The sequence below is a fragment of the Astyanax mexicanus genome, chromosome 11, assembly GCF_023375975.1.
Source record: "Astyanax mexicanus isolate ESR-SI-001 chromosome 11, AstMex3_surface, whole genome shotgun sequence".
In the NCBI taxonomy this organism is placed as follows: Eukaryota; Metazoa; Chordata; class Actinopteri; order Characiformes; family Acestrorhamphidae; genus Astyanax; species Astyanax mexicanus.
This window is the reverse complement of record NC_064418.1, coordinates 16,791,952-16,812,217: the sequence shown is the minus strand read 5'-3', so window position 1 is coordinate 16,812,217 and position 20,266 is coordinate 16,791,952. Positions and strand designations below refer to the sequence as shown.

Below are 20,266 nucleotides of genomic sequence, written 5' to 3'. Positions count from 1 at the left end.
TGTAAACCTATGTAAACACACAGAGGTGTGTAATCCAGGTCCAGAAAGTAAAAATCCACCCCAGCAGAGCTGCCCAGGCAGTTGGAACAAAACCCTGGGTGGATTTTTACTTTTAACTAGTGTAAACAGACCTGTTCTTAAAAAAAAACTACCTATCACAATTGTACTTTACTGGAGGTGTTCAGTAGAAAATTTCTAACCATTTGTTTCTTAGCTCTTAATTACTGGGCAAAGCAATATAACACTGATGTGATATTTGCACAAATAACACAGGAACGAACTGCCATGCTGTTTCTAAAGCTGTTAGGTCCTATCTGACGTGACGAGACATGCCTGGCTGCATGGCTTCCGCTCTGTCTGTGGGCGGTCGTTAATGAAGGTGGGCGAGGTCATGAATACTAATTCACAAGTTGACGAAGACCTGCTTTTAATGATCGACTCATTTTTCTGAATATTTCCTTTTACTAGCTACTGCAGACAATGGAGGTTGAGGATCATATACAACTCAGACAGACCTATTGTATTTTACAAATAACAAGAAAAAGTGGATTTTAGCAGTAGGACACCTTTAAAAAAACCAAAATAGCATAACTTGCGATTTCTGAGGCTGGTAACTCTGATAAACGTATGATTTGCAACAGAGGTAACTCTTGCTCTTTCATTTTTGTGGTGGTCCGGATGAGAGCCAGTTTCATTATTATGTTTTTAATGGTCTTTTCGACTGCACTTGAGGATACTTTCAAAGTTCTTGAATGTTTTTGCATTGACCTCTATTTCTTAAAGTTATTTTGTTCTTTATTTAGCTGAGTAGTTCTTGCCTTAATATGGATTAGAACATTCCTCAAATAGAGCTATTCACTGTATACCTGTAACTCTACCTCTTCACAACTTTAAAACTGATGCTCTCAAACACATTAAGAGACAAGAAATTCAAGTAATTAACTCTTGTTATTATATTAGTTCAGCACAGCTGTTAACTGAAAGCCATTCCAGGTGACTCTACCTCATGAATCTGACTGAGAAAATCCAGCCAAGGTGTGCAAATCTGTCATCTAAGCAAGAGCTGCCTAATACATTTTTACAATGTTAAGGGCACTGATATTAAATACGTTTTTAATCTCAATATCTCTAAAATATTGATTTGTTTGTAAGAAATTGTATAGAAAAATAATCCTAAGAATCCTAAGAACGGGAAAACCAAAGGAAAATATCAACAAACTGCATTTTCCAAAACCAGAAAAAAGAGATACTGGCAGTTCTAATGACGAGATGTGTTAGACCACCATAACTGCCCACAACAGATAAACAGCTGTTAAATCTTTCATCTCTCAGAGAGAAAAGGAGATCCAGCTCCTCTCTCACTTCAGATCCACAGCGGTGTGTGTCCTTCCTGCACTGTGAGAAGATGCTCAGCACTGCGGCTCTGAGAGGATGTGGAGATGATCAAGAAACCCCTACTGAGAAAACTGCTTCAGCTTCTGAGACTGAACTCCTGAGGTGAGGAAATTGGGATTTCTACACAAACACTGAATTAAAGCCAGTCTGAGAAACTGTAACAGCAGAGTGAATGTGCTAAAAACTAAAAATAAAATCTGAGAATTGTTAAATGCATGTTTTGTGTATTTTTTAATAGAAAACACAAATCTGAAACACTGAACACTCATGACTGATAGCCCTTTATGACTGGCGAACAACATTTGTTTTCATTAACACACACAACCTTGAGATAATGACGTTGCCTGTTTTGATATGTCAAGCTTTACGTTTATCTTTCCATGTTTAGCTTTATGTCTCCAGGTTTAGCTTTAGCATTAACTTTAGCTCTTCCCAATTAGCTTTGGCTCTCCAGGTTTAGCTTGCAAGCTTAAGCTCTAGACCTACTTTAGCTTTCCAAGTTTAGCCAGGTTCATTTTTTACTCACCAGGCTTAGCTTTAGCTCTCAAAATGTATTTTTAACTTTAACCTTAGCTTGCGAGGTTTAACTCTAGATCTATTTTAGCTTGCTAGGTTTAGCTCTAGATCTATTTTAGCTTGCTAGGTTTAGCTCTAGATCTACTATAGCTTCATAGGTTTAGCTCTAGATCTACTTAAGCTTGCTAGGTTTAGCTCTAGACTTACTTTAGCTCTCCAAGTTTAGCCATGTTCATTTTTTACTCACCAGGCTTAGCTTTAGCTCTCCAAATTTATTTTTAACCTTAACCTTAGCTTGCGAGGTTTAGCTCTAGATCTACTTTAACTTGCTAAGTTTGCTCTAGATCTACTTTAGCTTGCTAGGTTTAGCTCTATATCTACTATAGCTTCATAGGTTTAGCTCTAGATCTACTTAAGCTTGCTAGGTTTGGCTCTAGATCTATTTAGGTTCATAGGTTTAGCTCTAGATCTACTTTAACTTGCTAAGTTTGCTCTAGATCTACTTTAGCTTGCTAGGTTTAGCTCTATATTTTAGCTTGCTAAGTTTAGCTCTAGATCTAATTTAGCTTGCTAGGTTTAGCTCTAGATCTACTTTGGCTTACTAGGTTTAGCTCTATATCTACTATAGCTTCATTGGTTTAGCTCTAGATCTACTTAAGCTTGCTAGGTTTAGCTCTATATCTACTTAAGCTTGCTAGGTTTAGCTCTAGATCTACTTAAGCTTGCTAGGTTTGGCTCTAGATCTATTTAGGTTCAAAGGTTTAGCTCTAGATCAACTTTAACTTGCTAAGTTTTAGCTCTAGATCTACTTTGGCTTGCTAGGTTTAGCTCTATAGTTACTATAGCTTTATAGGTTTAGCTCTAGATCTGCTTAAGCTTGTTAGGTTTAGCTCTAGATCTATTTAGGTTCCTAGGTTTAGCTCTAGATCAACTTTAACTTGCTAAGTTTTAGCTCTAGATCTACTTTAGCTTGCTAGGTTTCACTCTATATCTACTTTGGCTTGCTAGGTTTAGCTCTATAGCTACTATAACTTTATAGGTTTAGCTCTAGATCTGCTTAAGCTTGTTAGGTTTAGCTCTAGATCTATTTAGGTTCCTAGGTTTAGCTCTAGATCTATTTAGCTTGCTATGTTTAGCTATAGATCTACTTTAGCTTGCTAGGTTTAGCTCTAGATCTATTTTAGCTCTCCGAATTTAGTTGTAGCTCTCCAGGTTTAGCTTTAGCTCAGCAGGATTAGCTTTAGCTCTAGATTTAGCTCTATTTGCTCAGGGTAAAGCCATTTTGGCATTGTGACTGGCAAGGGATATACTGACTTAAACCTGACCCATAGTTAATACCACACTTTCTACATTAAGAGAACAGTGATAATAGTGACATCGGAAAGAGGTGTTTAGATAACTTATTCAGAAAAAAAGCTTGGGTTTACGCTGCCAGGTTATTTAAGCCTGGGTCAGGACCAGAGTCACTGCCTATAACAGTCCTACCTCCAAAGTAGTAGCTGTCTCTTGGTTCCAGGTTGTCCTCCAGCTGGATGGAGGATGCTGGCTCGTTGTCCAAAGTCATGGTCATCTGCAGATCCCGAGTACTGAGACTCACCAAGTGCCACAGACCATCATTTACCCTTTGACCTGAAGATGCAGAAAGAGAAAATATTACTTATATGCTTCAGTATTAGTGTTAATAAACAAATGCATTGCCTTCACAAATATTCACTTACATCAATATAATTGAGAATTGAGTCCATATACTGTATGATAGGTCAATAAAAAATATTGTGGAAGGTATACTTTGAGTGATTTATTGTCCCAGAAATAATCAGGTCATAATATTTAGGTAAATAGGATCTCCTAATAAGTAGAATTATTGAGATTATATCCATATATTGTACAATAATTTGATTAAGTTGTAATTGATCAGTTACATTTTAAATAAATAACATGTTACATTTATCTAACTTAACTAAGTTTTAATGTTTTTTTGGGATGCTCTGCATGTCACTGTGTGTCAGGTCTGATGCTGATAGCGCTTCTGTCTCTCCCACACTCAGTGCTCCCTGCGATCTCCAGTCTCCGAACTACACTACCCAGAACGCACCACACGCTGACATCACACATTCACCTGATCTCGGTACACCTCCCGGAAGTCCGGAATACTAATTTCTCACAGTATAAATAGCCCTTTCACACGCATACCTGTGCTGAGTATTGATTGGTTTTCCACTTTACAACGCGTTTCTATTTCTTGCCTGTTTTCCTTTTGTGTATGACCCCTGGATTGTTTATTCTCGACTCTGATTTTTGCCTACGCTCTGACATTGGATTTTTGTGTATTACCTGGACTGTTTATACCATTGCTGATTTTTGCCTGCTCTTCACTATTGCCTTGCCGTGTATGACCTCAGGACTGTCCCTCGTTTTTCGGTACGTGTTATCTCTCTGGCTGCTGTTCGCCCCTGTTGAATCTCTTCTGTATATTGACTACCCGTTGTTTCTGTGCTGTAAAATAAATCACAGTGTTCTGCATCTGCACGTGTCTGAGTACTGTCTAGCCTTGACAGAAATACTCAGCCGTATGGATCAGATAGCGGATGCCGAGCTCATTAAATCTGGTCTAGCCAACCAGGGCAAGCTACTTGGTCAGCACCAACAGACCCTCGCTGGTGTGACCCAAGCTGTAGATGAGCTTGCTCGACAGCAGGCCAGCCAGCAGCAGCAGCTGTCCGAGATTTTAGAGCACCTTAGGGGATTAACTGTACAAAATCCCAGTCCAGCAGTACCTCCTCCTGTACCCCAAGATATCCCGGTTGGTTCTGGTTTTTCAGTCTGCAAACCAGAGGTTTTTGATGGGGATCCTGAGAAATGCAGCGGGTTCCTTTTACAGTGCTCAGTATTTTTTAGTAATACACCACCGACCACGGACAAAGCTAAAATTGGGTTTATTGTTTCGCGGCTGTCCAGAAAGGCACTAGAATGGGCCACCACGGTTTGGGATAGTGTTTCGGAGTCGAGCTACGATGCTTTTTTGATGACTTTTCGCAGTGTGTTTGATCACACGAAGTACGGTCATTCCAGTGGTGAACTTTTGTTAACTATGAAACAGGGGAACAAGTCAGCAGCTGCTTATGCACTGGAATTTCGCACTGTGGCAGCAAGTAGTGGCTGGAATAATTCAGCACTGATTAATGTATACCGGAATGTTCTAAATTCAGACATCCAAAAGGAACTGGCATGCAGAGATGACGATCTAACTCTGGATCAACTCATTTCTTTATCCATCCGGCTGGATCAGCTCCTGTCTCGGCGCCCCAAGCAGACACCCCGCTCTCTTCCTGCTCCGGCCCCAGTGGTTAACATCTCCCCTCCGGCTCCAGAGGCTTCAGCACACTACTACTCTGAACCCATGGAGGTCCAGAAAACCAGACTGTCCATGACGGAACGTCAGCGCAGACTGCGTCTCCACCTTTGTCTTTACTGCGGTGGGCCTGGGCATCTAATAGCTGACTGTGAACTCCGTCCACGACCTTTTAAGGCATCTACAACGGGACAGCGTGTGGAGACCACTCCACGCGCTAATGTGGTACGTAGATGCCCCCTTTTGTCTAAATCTAAATGTTTTTCGTTGACTGTTGCTATTACATGTCCAACCGGTACATTTTCTGTCCCAGCCCTTTTAGATTCCGGGGCAGAGGGAAACTTCATCAGCGCGGACCTGGTTAAAGAGAGAGGCATCCCCACCAGAAGTCTGCTGCGCTCCATCTCGATCCGTGCTGTTGATGGTAACACCGTACGCTCCAAACCCATCACCCAGCAGACTGTGCCTCTCACTGTCCAAACCAGCGCACTCCACATCGAGGAAATGCCTCTCTTCGTCCTCCCACGGACTGAACACCAGCTAATCCTGGGTTTGCCATGGTTAAAGACTCATGATCCTGTTATATCATGGTCCAAAGGGGAAATTATTTCTTGGTCTCCTCATTGCCACACTAACTGTCTAGGTTTAGATAAATTAGCTGTCCAGTCCACTTCGGTGGAGAGCCCTAATGCTATTGATTCCCCTGACATACCCTAAGAATATTCTGATTTTTTAGGGGTTTTTAGTAAGACCAACGCCACTAAATTACCTCCTCATCGTCCCTGTGATTGTTCGATTGATTTAGTTGAAGGTTCCACACTTCCTAAGGCGCGCATTTATCCCCTTACCTTAGATGAAGAGAAAGCTATGGAGGAATACATTAGCGAGGCACTCGAACAAGGATTTATCCGCCCGTCCAAATCTCCAGTCGGTTCGGGTTTTTTCTTCGTTAAAAAGAAGGATGGTGGACTGAGACCATGTATTGACTATCGGGGTCTCAATGACATCACTCATAAATTCGCTTATCCTCTTCCTCTCATTCCAGTAGCTCTGGAACAGTTGAGAAACGCTTCGTTTTTTACGAAATTAGATCTCCGTAGCGCGTATAATTTGGTTCGTATAAGGGAGGGGGATGAATGGAAAACTGCGTTTACCACCACTAACGGTCACTATGAGTATCTCGTTATGAGCTACGGTCTCGCAAACGCCCCCGCCGTGTTCCAATCATTCATGAATGATTTATTCAGAGATATGTTGGGTAAATTCGTCATAATTTTTATAGACGATATATTGATCTATTCCCCTGATCTTACTACTCACATCCAACAAGTCCGTCTAGTCCTCCAGCGTTTATCCGAAAACAGTCTTTATGCCAAAGCCGAAAAATGCGAATTTCACCGGCAGAGAATCGCATTTCTCGGCTACATAATTAGCGCGAATGGTGTCCTCATGGACGATAATAAGGTGGAAGCCGTCACGAGTTGGCCCACTCCCCAGACTATTAAAGATCTCCAGCGCTTCCTAGGCTTTGCTAATTTTTATAGGCGCTTTATACGTAATTTCAGTAGCATTGCTGCCCCACTTACGGCTCTGACTAGGAAAGCCACAAAAACTCTAAAGTGGTCCTCTGAGGCTCAGCACGCCTTTGCTAAACTTAAAGCTGCTTTTGTATCCGCTCCCATTCTTAAGCATCCTGATCCGAATCTCCCTTTCACAGTCGAAGTTGACGCCTCTGAGACCGGAGTTGGTGCGGTCCTCTCTCAGCGCAGTGGGTCACCCCCCAAACTATATCCCATAGCTTTCTTTTCACGTAAGTTATCTGCGGCCGAAAGTAATTACGGTATAGGAGACAGGGAATTGTTGGCTGTAAAACTGGCATTGGAAGAATGGCGTCACTGGCTGGAAGGGGCCGTACACCCGTTTACAGTACTTACGGATCACAAAAACCTCGAATACCTCAAAACCGCTAAACGATTAAATCCCCGTCAAGCTCGCTGGTCTCTATTCTTTTCGAGATTCCAGTTCTCCATTTCGTTTCGTCCAGGTACCCGCAACACCAAGGCTGACGCGCTCTCCAGGGTTTTCAGCACCACGGACAGCGCAAATGATGTAACCGAAACCGAGCGTATCCTTCCGCCTTCAGTAGAAATAGCTGTCATACGCTGGGAGTTGGATGACCAGATTATGGAAACCAATGCTGGTCATCCACCTCCAGCAGATTGTCCTCAGGATAAGACCTTTGTTCCACCTCGTTTCAGAGATAGATTAATTACGTGGGCCCACTCTGCTCTATCTTCAGGTCATCCTGGTGTGACGCGCACGCTACAGTCAATTTCCTCTCGCTATTGGTGGGAAACCATGAAAGCCGACATACACACTTTCGTTACGTCATGTTCGGTCTGCGCTCAGTGTAAGACTCCCAAGACCCTTCCAGCCGGTAAACTTATGCCTCTACCAGTGCCTGAGCGACCTTGGTCGCATTTAGCTGTGGATTTTGTGACAGATCTACCTGTTTCAGAGGGTTATACCACAATCCTTACAGTGATTGACAGATTCTCTAGGGGTGTTAAATTTATCCCGTTTCCTTCCCTGCCCACTGCGTTCCAAACTGCTCAAGCAATCTATACTCACGTGTTTAGACACTATGGTATTCCCGAGGACATTTTGTCTGATCAAGGGCCTCAGTTCACCTCTAGGGTGTGGGAGGACACTCACCGGCAGGTCTCAGAGGTGCTCCAACGTTACAAGGAGCAGTCTGACAAGCGCCGTGGTGACACCCCTCACTTTTCGCCTGGTGACCGTGTATGGCTCTCGACCCGGGACTTCAGGTTTGAGGGGTGCTGCAGGAAGCTCCTGCCTAAGTATATTGGTCCCTTTTGTATACTGTCTCAAATCAATGAGGTTTCCTATAAGGTGGAGCTTCCTGCGCAATATAAAGTGAATAATTCTTTTCACGTCTCTCTCCTCAAGCCTATGGTTCCGGGTCCGCTAGCAGAGGGGGCTCCTGATGACGTACCACCCGCGGCGGTGGAGGGGGAGGATTCTTCGATGTACGCAGTTCGTGAGGTGCTGGATTCAGATTCAGAAACTGAAGTGGTCACTTTTTTCAGAGCTGTATATTACACACAGTATAAATATTCTGGCTATTTTGTTATTTCCACACTCTGGCAGTTTGGCTGATACAAAATTGTACAAAAGTGTGATTTCCACAAATGTTAGAACTATAAATACCAGTTAGTGTGGGCGGGCTCTCCTGGACCCAGAACACAGCCCAGTAGCTTTCATATCGTACAATATAAACCAGAAGCGAAACACAGGCACGCTGACACAGGAGGTGTTACTCATATGCAGCGGCATCAAAGCCAACCTGGCAGAAAACCCTGCAAAAAAGCTGTATGTGGTTTGATTTAATTAATTCCGGCCATTACACGTGAAGGGCACACAAGCTGTGTGTGGCCGCTGTGTGTCTGCGGGCCCCTCTGTGCAGGCCATCTGCTTGCCGTTTGAGCCCGATCTCACGTTCAGGCCTCAGCAGATCTCAGCCCGGCGCATCGCTCCGTCTCCCATTGACTATAATTACTGAGCTCTGCGTTTCCGTCAGCGCCGCTGAGGGGGAAAAAACACAAAACAAGAGCTGCAGGTGTACCGCCGCACCGGCACCATCCCGGACGAGCCCCCCAAAACGCAGACAGATGGAGAGCACCTTTTTTTTTTTCCTTCTCACTCCTTCTGATGACTGTTGTTGAACGGCACGCCGAGATTCACCGCTGGGGTGGAATATGCAGCTGTCTGTCTGTCTGAGCGTGTGCGACTGGATAATCCTGTTTGGGTGGGTTGCCACTGCCACACATTTCACACGTTTATCTTAGAAAAAAAAAAAAAAAAAAAACGTGCCACCGCCTGGCTTCGTGAGTGGTGAGATAAGCCGTCGGGTTTGGGCTCTTTATTGCACGTCGCTCTAAACACGGCAGTGAGTCAGTCTGTCATGGCGGGCGAGGATTGCCTGCCTGAAACAATAATAATAAAGAAAGAAAGACATTTACACTGTCGATCCCTGAGCAAGCACAACCAGCAGCACTGAGAGCTGTTTTCAATTACGCTGCTTTACGTCTGCCAGCTGAATGATAAGCCATGTTTAAGGTTAAGAGTAGAACCATGGGTGCTTTAAAGAAGGGTTTCAACATCAGTGTCTATACTTGTTATACTACACAGATCAAGTATAACGTTATGCCCATTTCCCATTTCTACATCCATGGACAGTGGACAGAGAGTGGATACAGTGTTTAAAAAGTACAAAGAGCACTGCTCACATCACAACTTACGAATACTGTTCATTCCCCGTTAAAATTAAGGCCCAAATCATTTAATATTTCTGTCCACATTGTTCTGCAATTTGAGTTATTAAATGCTTGCAGATTTTCTCAGGATGTACTGTTTGTGCAAACCATTTACGGCTGCAACAACAAATCAATTAAACAGATTACAATTATTAAAATCTATTATTAAAATAGTTGAAAACTCATTCTATTTTTTTCTTTCACTCAATGTTCCTAGAGCCTGCTAGAGTAGGTAAACAAGACCTGTCTCATTCTCATTAAATGTACTTTACATCTTACTCACATTTAGCGAACAAGTTAGCATTAGCATTTTCCCCTGAGTTTTTACTTCCACCTTAAATTCTGCATTAAAGGCGCCAGCGTGATCAGCAATTCCAAAACAAAGGTAGATTTAGTCAAGCCATTGTTAGCGACAAGTTCTATTTTTTTTTCTCAATCAGTGTTCCTAGAGCCTGCTAGAGGAGTTAAACAACATGTGTCTCACTTATGTTTATTAATTTTTTGTTCCACCTTAAAACGATGTAAGGTAAAGACTTTAATAAAGGTCTTTTTTGACTCCTATACCATAAATTAAACACAAATCACCTTGTGTAGCTTTAGCTCTCTAGGTTTAACTTAAGGTATGGCTTTAGCTTTAACGTTGGCTTAAAGTTTGTTAAGTACAATATGTTCTATACTCTCTACTTTTGCACAGATTTAGCCTTTGCAAATGCAAATGTCTAAAGAAATGATCAGCTACACAATCTAAACCAACATCGATCACTGTACTGCTTTAATGGATTGATGCAGTATCCAATGTGGTTGGTTGGGTGTTACTTATTTGTACATATTCGTGGCATTGTTACATAACTTTTAAATGGTATTTATTTCTATACTAAAAATAAAAGCCCAATTCACTTCTTTTCCTTTTGGGATTCGCTGCCTTTCCAAGTATTTGTATGGCTGTGTGGTTGCTTTGTTACAAGGCAGTTGCTAGACGGCTGCTACAGTTTTGCTAGGTTCCAGGTTTTGCCATTTCTTTTTACATTTATGCCATTTTATGATATTTAGCTGTTGTTCTTAGCCAGTGGGCCAATGTAGTGTTAGGGATATTGCCCATGGAATCTTATTGGTGTAGCACATCATCCAGTCACCCAGACCAGTAACTGAACCCCAGTCTCCCACATGATGTGTTACTGGCAGGGCGGTGTGTTATCCACTCCACCACATCAAACACCTAGGGAGCTACCTTCTAGGTAGCTGGTGTGGTATTAAAAATGGTTGCTTTAGTGTTTTAAAGTGGCTGCACAGTTGCTAAGCATTTGCTATGGTGGTGTTGGATGGTTGATATGGTTTTGCTAAGTGGTTGGTAGGATATTGCTAAGCAGATGCAATGCAGTTGCTATAATATCCATAGTAGTTGACACCTCATGCTTATTTGAGTGGTAAGATTTCATGGCGGGTGAGGATTGCCTGACTAAAACAATAATAATAAAGAAAGAAAGACATTTACACTGTCGATCCCTAAGCAAGGACAACCAGCAGCACCGAGAGCTGTTTCAACTATGCTGCTTTACGTCTGCCAGCTGAATGATAGGACATGTTTTAATCTAAAAAACTGATTCAATGTCAGAGCCTAGATTGCTATACTATATAATTCTACATAGATTACATTCTCCATATTTGAATGGATTTCTATAAACATGATAAACTACTCAGACTGAACCAACAACACTGTTATGTTGCTGATTTCTTTGTTGCTAGATGACTGCTATAGTATCCCAGGTGATTGCTATGGTGTTAAGTGGTTTCTAGATGGGTGCTATTTTATTGATTGGTGGTGTGTAAGTTGTGGCTTAGAGGTTATTAAGTTAGATGGCATTCAAATATGACGTGGACTTATTGCTATGTTAACACAGCAGTGGCCAAAAATAATTTTTCCACCAAATCTGATGTTTTTTATGCATTTTTGACTGCATTGTGAACATAGTCTTCGATAAGACTCAGACCACACTGTATTAGTAATCAATGCTGGCAATTCAGCAATTTTTCAGGCAATTCCAAAAGGTTGCTTACGTATTGATATTTCATCATTAGTAGTGATTTACCATGTTTTTGTTTGCCAATACTGATTGAAGATGTTTGTCAGATCTGCTACGTTATTCACTAATGGCTACTCACTGTATGGGCTAAAAGATGCACTCTGGAGAGGGATATCCGGTTGGAGGAAGTAAACTATTTATGAATATTTTTTTTATAAGCCATTGGCCGATATTACTATTTTTTTTATAATCCTGCAAGTTGTTTAGATGATATTTTCACAAGTTAAGGATTACAACGTCATAACCGATTGGTTTTTCCATCTCTAATCATAAGGCACTTGTTTTTGAAATAATACAGGACTTTACCTGCATTAGATAGCAGGTATGGGACAGACGGTATTTGTAGTGACTAGAGATGTTGAGATCAGGCCCGATATCAACATCTAACATACTAACGAACTCATACTTGTACTCACCAACAAGGCCCTGATACCTACAACCGATCCTTAGTGCACACTGCTGCGCTAACAAACAGACAACCTCATCATTCAAGTCTGAATTATATATATATATATATAGAGTCCCCCTTACCACCGTTTCACCAGTTACACAGGCAGTTAAATAAATAAATAAATAAATAGAATAAAAAACAAGAAAAAAAAGTGATACTGCAAAAACGCTGCTCACTCAGCCACCACAACCACTGCCTTTCTGTTCGCTTTCTATTTGTTCGTTCCCTGAAAGTCTCATCCGATTGGCTGATGTGGTCCTAATGAACATATGTCCATAGAGTAAATCTGTCTGCAGATTTTTTTTTTCTTTTCAAATATGTTTGTTTGTTAAGATAATGTGATTCTCACAACAAAACTCAGAATGAACAAATTATCTGTTGCAATGCAATACTTTAATTTAATAACTACACGATCATATAATGCTTAATTGTAAGTAGGTATCTTATCATATTTAGTTGGAAAAAATGGTATTGATCATCCGCAGTAGTGTAGACAGAAACATATGAAGTCAATATTTAATTTTCTGCCTTAAAAGAAAAAATTAAGTTTGCCAGTAAAACAAATAAAAAAATGAAACTTTCAAAATCAGAAAATGTTCTATCTTACCAGTGGACACTTCTGAGGTCTTGAAGTCGGACGTGTGGTGGGTGAGGCGTAGGCGTCCGCTGCTGATCTGCAGGAGCAGGTAGCAGGGCTCCTGGTCCGACTCCAGGCGGCTGGACAGCAGCAGGCCGTCCGGGTTCCAAGTGCGGAACTGCAGGCGGACCGTCAGCCCCTCCAGAGTGGGCGCCGGGGCCGGCAGAGACAGGAAACTGCTGCTGGAGCTCAGGAAGGTAGCGGCCACCAGCTGCGGCTCCGAGCAGGAAAAGGTCACATTGCCCTGGGAGAGAGGAGGGGGGGTGCCAAGCCACATGTCAGTTCACATGCCGACGGGGGAATGTCAAAAGGGCACCAGGATCCAGAAGCAAACAGTCTGGCGGAGGATTTACTGTGGCAGATCATGCACGACTGTCAGTTAGAGAGCAGCAGACTGAAAAGGTCTGTTTGGGTTTGTGTTTATTTCAGAAGACAGGAGGTAACAGAGGCAGTACGAGGGAGCTCGGCTCTATTAGCATTAGGACTGCTAAAGTTCATGATGTAATACTCAATGTAGTACAAAAAACATTTGTCACAAATTGGAGATCCTCTGCTTATCTTTACTCATCAATTTTATTAGCTTTTCGTGGATACTGCTTTATATCAAAATGTCACAATGTGGAATTGTGTAGTGTGTTATGAAAAAAAAACTGTTAAACACTTTTATTTCATATTTTAATTCTTCAAAGTAGGCACATCTTGCTTAGATAGCAAAGTTTCACAGTTGGCTTTCAGTTAACAGCTGTGCTGAACTTGTCAAGAATTAATTACTTGAATTTCTTGATGTGCTTGAGAGCATCAGCTGTAAAGCTGTGAAGAGGTAGAGTTGGTAAACAGTGAATAGCTCTATCTGAGTAATGTTTTAATCCATATTATGGCAAGAACTACTCAACTAAATAAAGAATAAAATTGTTAAACTGAAAACTTTCGAGAAGTTTAAAAGTATCCTCAAATGCAGCCACAAAGACCATCAAAAACATTATGATGAAACTGGCTCTCATCAGGATCACCCGAGGAAAGGAAGACCAAGGCCCAATCCCATTTCACCCCTTGGCTCTTCCAACTTCTACCTGATTCTTACCACCTTGTTAAGCTGGAGGCGGCAGGTGTTAGGGCTACATGACACATTTAAAATAGAGGGCTATGAGAATCACTGGCAAGATGGCACCACAGGCAACCAAAGAATCCCACCAATGTAAGTATTTTCCTTGCAAACAATTATGATGATGATGATGATGATAATGATGATAGATACTTAATTAATCCCCACAGGGGAAATTCATTTGTCCAGCAGCAACAACTATACAAAAATATACAAAACAAAACACAAACCACAGAGTACACACGTCAACAAGAGGTGTTGTACAGCCTTATGGCAGTAGGAATGAACGACCTTCTGAACCTCTCAGTTTTATGTCGCAGCGAAAGGAGCCTGTTACTGCGGCTGCTTTTTTGAGCAGCCAGAGTCTCATGTAAAGGGTGTCTGTTGTTGTTAAGGATGGTTTGCAACAGACACCTCACCCTCTTCTCCACCAGATCCCTCACATAGTCTACTTTCCCACCCATCACAGAACCACACTTTCTGATCAATTTATCCAGCCTGTTACAGTCTCTCACAGTGATGCTGCTTCCCCAACAAGTCACCCCAAAGAACACAGCACTCGCCACGATGGAATGGTAGAAACTGCGCAGAAACTCACTGCAGATATTAAAGGATGATGACCACTATATTACCACAGTTTATGTTCAGTTTATTGTTTAATGTGTAATTTCTAGGGCTGGCCCGAATAGCGTTTTTTGAGCTCCGGATATTCGGCACTGATTCGAAGCGAATATTCGAATATTCGTTTTTAAAAAACGATCACGGCCCCTTTAATCCACTGAAAAATGTTAAATTTGCTCTGACCGACGAGACATATTCACCCCGGATTTTTGGTGTTTTTATCCCCCATATTTTTGTGTTTTCACCCCATATTTTTTCTGTGTTTTTAGCCCAGATTTCTTTGTGTTTTCATCCCGGAATTTCTGCTGCCCCACACGCGGCTTATCCGCTGCGTAAGCAGGCTAGGAGGCTGCTGCACGGTTTCTCCGCTGCGCAAGCCAGCCCAGTAAATTGCTGTTTGTGTTTTCACACTTAGGCTATTTGCTTAAAAAAACAAACAAAAAAAAAAACGTTTGTTCAGGAAGTATTTTATATTCTTAAACATTGTTAATTATATTAGAGGACAGTCATTGTAAACTGTACTTGGTCTATTTTGATTAAAGAATTGTGCAGGGCATATTACTGATTTTGTATTTTTGCACTTGGGCTATAAGCTCAATATTAAATATTTCGTTTGTTTAGAAATTATTTTATATTTTTAAACCATGTTAAATTATATTAGAGTAGAGGAAAGTCATTGTTAATGACGTTATTGTACTTGGTCTATTTCGGTTTAAGGATTGTGCAGGGCATAGCCGTATTACTGATTTTGTATTTTTGCACTTGGGCTATAAGCTCAATATTAAATATTTCGTTTGCTTAGAAATTATTTTACATTTTTAAACCATTTTAAATTATATTAGATAAGAGGAAATTCGTTCAGACATCATTTTTGTAGGCCAGGCTTTTGTAACCGATTTAGCCCCTACTGTTGCCACATTACCCCTTACGTTTTATTATATAAATCAGTTTCGAAGAGCCTGCATTTTTTTTTTATCATGTATAATAGAGGTCTGCGCGAGACTGATTTTTAAACCCACTCTTCCACGCTCCCGCGTTTCTGTCTCGTTACCGCTCCGCAAAAAAATTGCTTCTTTTAATCCCGCGCCCGCCCGCCACATACACATTTCTGCCACTCCCGCCCCACGTTCCTAATATAAATTAAATAAACTACATTTAATGCTTCAAATTTACTTATATATTTATTAAAACAGCAGCGCTGAATAGTGTGGTCCCGTTCCTTACCCCAGTCCAAACACCATCGGTGTGTGCGTGTGTGTGTCGGTCCATCCTGCGCGTTGAGAGTTTTATTTAGGTTTTTTTTTTTTTTTTACAATTATTACAGTTTTCTTGCTCCCGCATCGTCTGGATTAAACTCCCGCTCCAGCCAATAACAGTTCAGTTCTGTCCCGAATACCTACTCAACGAACGAATATCCGAATACCCGAATATTCGGGTCCAGCCCTAGTAATTTCAGTATTTTTTTTATCATTTTCTTTATAGGAAGCTTATAAAATGCTAGTATTCATCTCAGCAGCTAGTAAGCTAGCTAAATTTCCAATTCCACTTTAAATGGTGCAACAGACGACAGAGGCTGCAGCATTTTAGGTGGTACGGAAAAATTAAATAAATCTCCTTCCCCAATCAATATTATTTACCTTTAGAGCTTCAAACATATTTATATGATGTTTTAAACCAAATAATATCAGTAAATGGCTCAAAAGTGTCCACAGAAAAAGTGTGAATCTACCTGCACTCAAACTAGAGCTAGGTATGGCACTACTGTATATAGTTTTTATTTTACTTGTACATTTTAACTTAGTAGTTATTTTGCACTAAACATTTTTATTTATTTAGACTGATAAGTTCACATTTTTGTATATAGTTTTCTTTGTGTTTCCTTATCAAAACACTGAAAGGCATAGGCTGCTGTGAGTGTCAGGTTTTTAATACTCAACATGTATCTTAGAGGTGTGATTATCAAGAAAAATACGTCCCCCTGATGCTCTCCATGTATTTTGTCAAAGTAATAATAATCCATGTAATGAACTATCATTAATATTCTCATGCTTTCAACTCATATACACTCTAGTCATATAACATTTTTGAAAATATATCTTAGGTGTGAATATATTTAAAGTCTATAGATTCAAAAATAAGACATCTTTTTAAATAAGTTTAAAAAAAAAAAAAAAAAACAGGCGCTTGGTAAAATGTTGACCAAAACATGGCGGGTTCCAGGGGTTTAGAAATTCTGCTTCCTTTTACATTTTAAATGATTTTATTTTTGAGCAGCCGTATGGCTTCTAAAGTAAAAGAGCTCATGACATGTGACTGTCTGATATAATTACTGTGTTATAAGACCTGAAAAAGGAACTGACAAAGAAAAAACACACCAAAACAGCCTAGGGTTCAAAGGGTTAAGGAATCGACATGATTCCTTATGTGTTCCTTCATAGTTTAGAGGACTTCAGTTTTTATTTATTAACAATGTAGGAAATGTATTAACAATGTAGGAAAAAAATAAAATATTGAGTCAGAAAGTGTGTCCAAACATTTGATTGGTACTATATGTCCACACAACCCTAAAAAAACATTAGATGTCTCATATTAAGGCAAAAAAAAAAAATCAGATTTAATTCACTTCAGCCTGGTAATGTGAACAAATTCAAATTGAATCCAAATTGAGAAGAATAAAATTGGAGTCCTTTAATGTGAATGTAGCCATACTGACAGAAATAACAGACAGGCAGAAGATGCTCTAAGCCAGAGTACATCATTCTAAAAATGAAGCTGAGAGAGGAGAGTGGGGGGCTATCAAAAAAGTAAAGAGTGAGGGGGAGGTGGCGGTTAAACCAGACGGGCTGAACCCGCCGGGGGGAGCCGGCAGCCTGGATAAATGTCAGCGGCGCAGCTCCGCCGAGACCAGCAGGAGCAGGGAGAGCACATCCGCGGGACAGAAGCTCATGTAGCCGTGAAAAGGTTACCGCGGTGCGAGGTGAACACCTCATTGATCCCAGTGCCACAGGGCCACGCCGACACCAGATCACTGAACTACAGCCTCAGAGGACCCGCCGCCTCACTAGCTCCACCAGCCCCGCCAGCCTGACACCCCGCCTCTCTCAATCACCAGCCCCCTCTAAACCACCACACCGCCTCCTTACTCTGCTCTCAGAGCCGGAGAGACAGCCGGATGTCCTCTGGAGGAGCTGTGATGGACAGGACAATAAGATCATCATCATCTCGGTGAACATGACTCTTCAGTGAACGCCAACTACTGTTGCGCGACAGCAGACTGCTGCAGTCTGAAATTAACTCCAGTATGAGTGAACTGGATCAGAATGGGCTGAAGATGATGGGCCATATTTTAGTGATCTATAGGTGAGCAGTGAACTGTGCACTGTGCAGATTGATTTTCAGCATGTCAGTGTGTCTTTGCTATCGTAACAACAGGAAAAGTACACCTTGTACAAAACACACAAAAGGCATCTATTAATTATCCTAATTAATCATGGGTGTGTTTTGGGCGTAACATGAAATAAACCAATTAGTGTGTCACCTGCCCTTCCCTTTAAAGAGCCATGTGTGTTTTGACTTTGGTAGATTGGTAGACTATTTTAATGGTGCAGTGCTTCTGTGATTCTCAGCAGAGGAAACTGACCTGCTTGTTCATGCTGTGAAGGTGTGCAAGCAAGTCATTTACAGAAAAAGCAATGTTTTATTATTTTGTATTCTGTTTACTGTTGATGTAAAAGCTGTATTTATGCACTGCTGCATGTCCACGTGTGTGAAACAAGCTAAGGGGCACGGGCCTGGGGCATCTATAAAAATCTTCAAATCAAAAACTCTCTCAACTTTCAGTGAAAATCCCTTTAAAAGTATTAATGTTAAAGCAATTATCTTGTTCCATTTATCAAGAATTTAAAAAATGATATCCTGCCAATGATACCACCATATATTCCAAAATATCCAAAAAAATCCACAGCTCCAATTTTGTTCTGCTATATATATTGCAATTTTAAAAACAGAATTTTCACCACATTTCAATAGTTGGCAGCATTTTAAAATAAGACTACCTTTATAAAGGGTTTATAAATGTTTACAATTAGTTTATTAATGGTTACTAATTAGGTTGTAAATGTCTTTAAACATTAACATTAATAATCAGTTATAACACATACGTAGAAAGGGCAAACCATTTAAACCATTTATAACCATTTATAAACCCTTTATAAAGCTAGTCTTATTTTAAAGTGGTACCCAATAGTCAGTAGTCCTACATGTGAATTTTCCTTTTGCACCAATTAGTTGAATTACTTCTTATTTTACATTACATGCTGCGATGTTAATATTCTGCACTGTGAGGGAGGTGATATATTGTGCAGCTCCAGTTTACATTACAGTGGTATGAAAAAGTTTGGGCACCCCTGATAAATTTCATTATTTTTCTTTATAAATCATTAGTTGTTTGGATCAGCAATTTCAGTTAAATATATAATATAGCAGAAGAACACAGTGATATTTTAGAAATGACATGAAGTTACAGAACAGAATGTGGGCTCCCGTCATTTTATTGATTTGAATACCTTCAGCACTAATTACTGGAAAACAAAATTGGTTTGGTAAGCTCATACATAAATAGAGGAATTCAAATATGAGAAAGGGTTTAGGTGCCAATTGCAAGTTTTTCTCCTCTTTGCATTTTCTGTAAAGAGTGTCAATATGGGAGCCCCAAAACAAAACTCAAATGACCTGAAAACAAAGATCGTTCAACATCATGGTTTAGTGGAAGGATATAAAAAGCTCATAGATTTCTGAGATAGAAACCTCAGAGATTCCAGCAGTCAGGTGGAATTGTTCAACGATTCAGCTCACTTTACACAAGGAGAGGCTGTATGGGAGAGTAATGCAGAAGAAGCCTTTTCTGAGCACACGCCACAAACAGAGTCGCTTGAGGTATGCTAAAGCTAAAGCATATTTGAACAAACCAGCTTCATTTTTGAACAAGGTTCTGTGGACTGATGAAACTAAAATTGAGTTATTTGGAGTGAGGTTGTTTATGCATGATGGGGACAAACACAGCATTCCAAGACAAACACTTTACTGCTACCCACAGTAAAATTTGTTGGTGGTTCATCATGCTGTGGGGATGTGTGATCAGTGCAGGTACTGGAAATCTTGTTAAAGCTGAAGCTATAGGTAGCGTTTAGAGGCTGTTATTTCTGCAAAAGGAGGATCCATCTAGTAAATATTGATGTAATTTTTCTGTTTGGGTGCCCAAATTTAGTTTTTGTCTAATTTTATTTGAAGAATTATTGCACACTTTTTGTAAATCCTATAAACATCATTTCACTTCTCAAATATCACTGTGCTCATCTGCTATATACTGTATATATGAAATTAAAATTACTGATCTGAAGAACCAATGATTTAGAAAGGAAAATCATGAAGATTATCAGGGGTGTGCATACTTTTTCATAGTGCTGTACATCTGTAAATTCAAATTCCACTCTTAAACTCATCTCTTTTGTTCGCTGAAGCTACAATACTGTGTAAAATACAGAGCAGACTTACCACGCTGTAGATCTGAGGCTTGCGTCGCTTAGCGAGATCGATGATGTTTACTCCGTTATAGTACAGGTTCTCCACGCAGCCGTGAAAGTTCCGTCTCAGGAACGTCCCGGGCTTTCCAGGGAGAGGGATCCCACCAAAGCTGAGCTTTGAGAAGCAGATATCAGCAAGTTAGAAAAACATAAAAGGAGTTAAATAAGTAAAACACGTCTGCAGGGGCTTAC

General features: G+C 40.7%; 1 protein-coding gene across 1 annotated transcript in view; it reads right to left on the bottom strand.

Moving 5' to 3' along the window:
* cntnap5a (contactin associated protein family member 5a) overlaps positions 1 to 20,266 on the bottom strand; it is a 246,642-nt gene that overhangs the window by 99,757 nt on the left and 126,619 nt on the right. The window contains exons 7-9 of the mRNA XM_022679490.2: positions 20,046 to 20,189; positions 12,740 to 13,013; positions 3,397 to 3,540 (exon numbers count right to left, since the gene is read on the bottom strand). Of these exons, the coding sequence (XP_022535211.2) occupies positions 3,397 to 3,540; positions 12,740 to 13,013; positions 20,046 to 20,189 (562 nt within the window). The remainder of the gene's footprint in view (positions 1 to 3,396; positions 3,541 to 12,739; positions 13,014 to 20,045; positions 20,190 to 20,266) is intronic.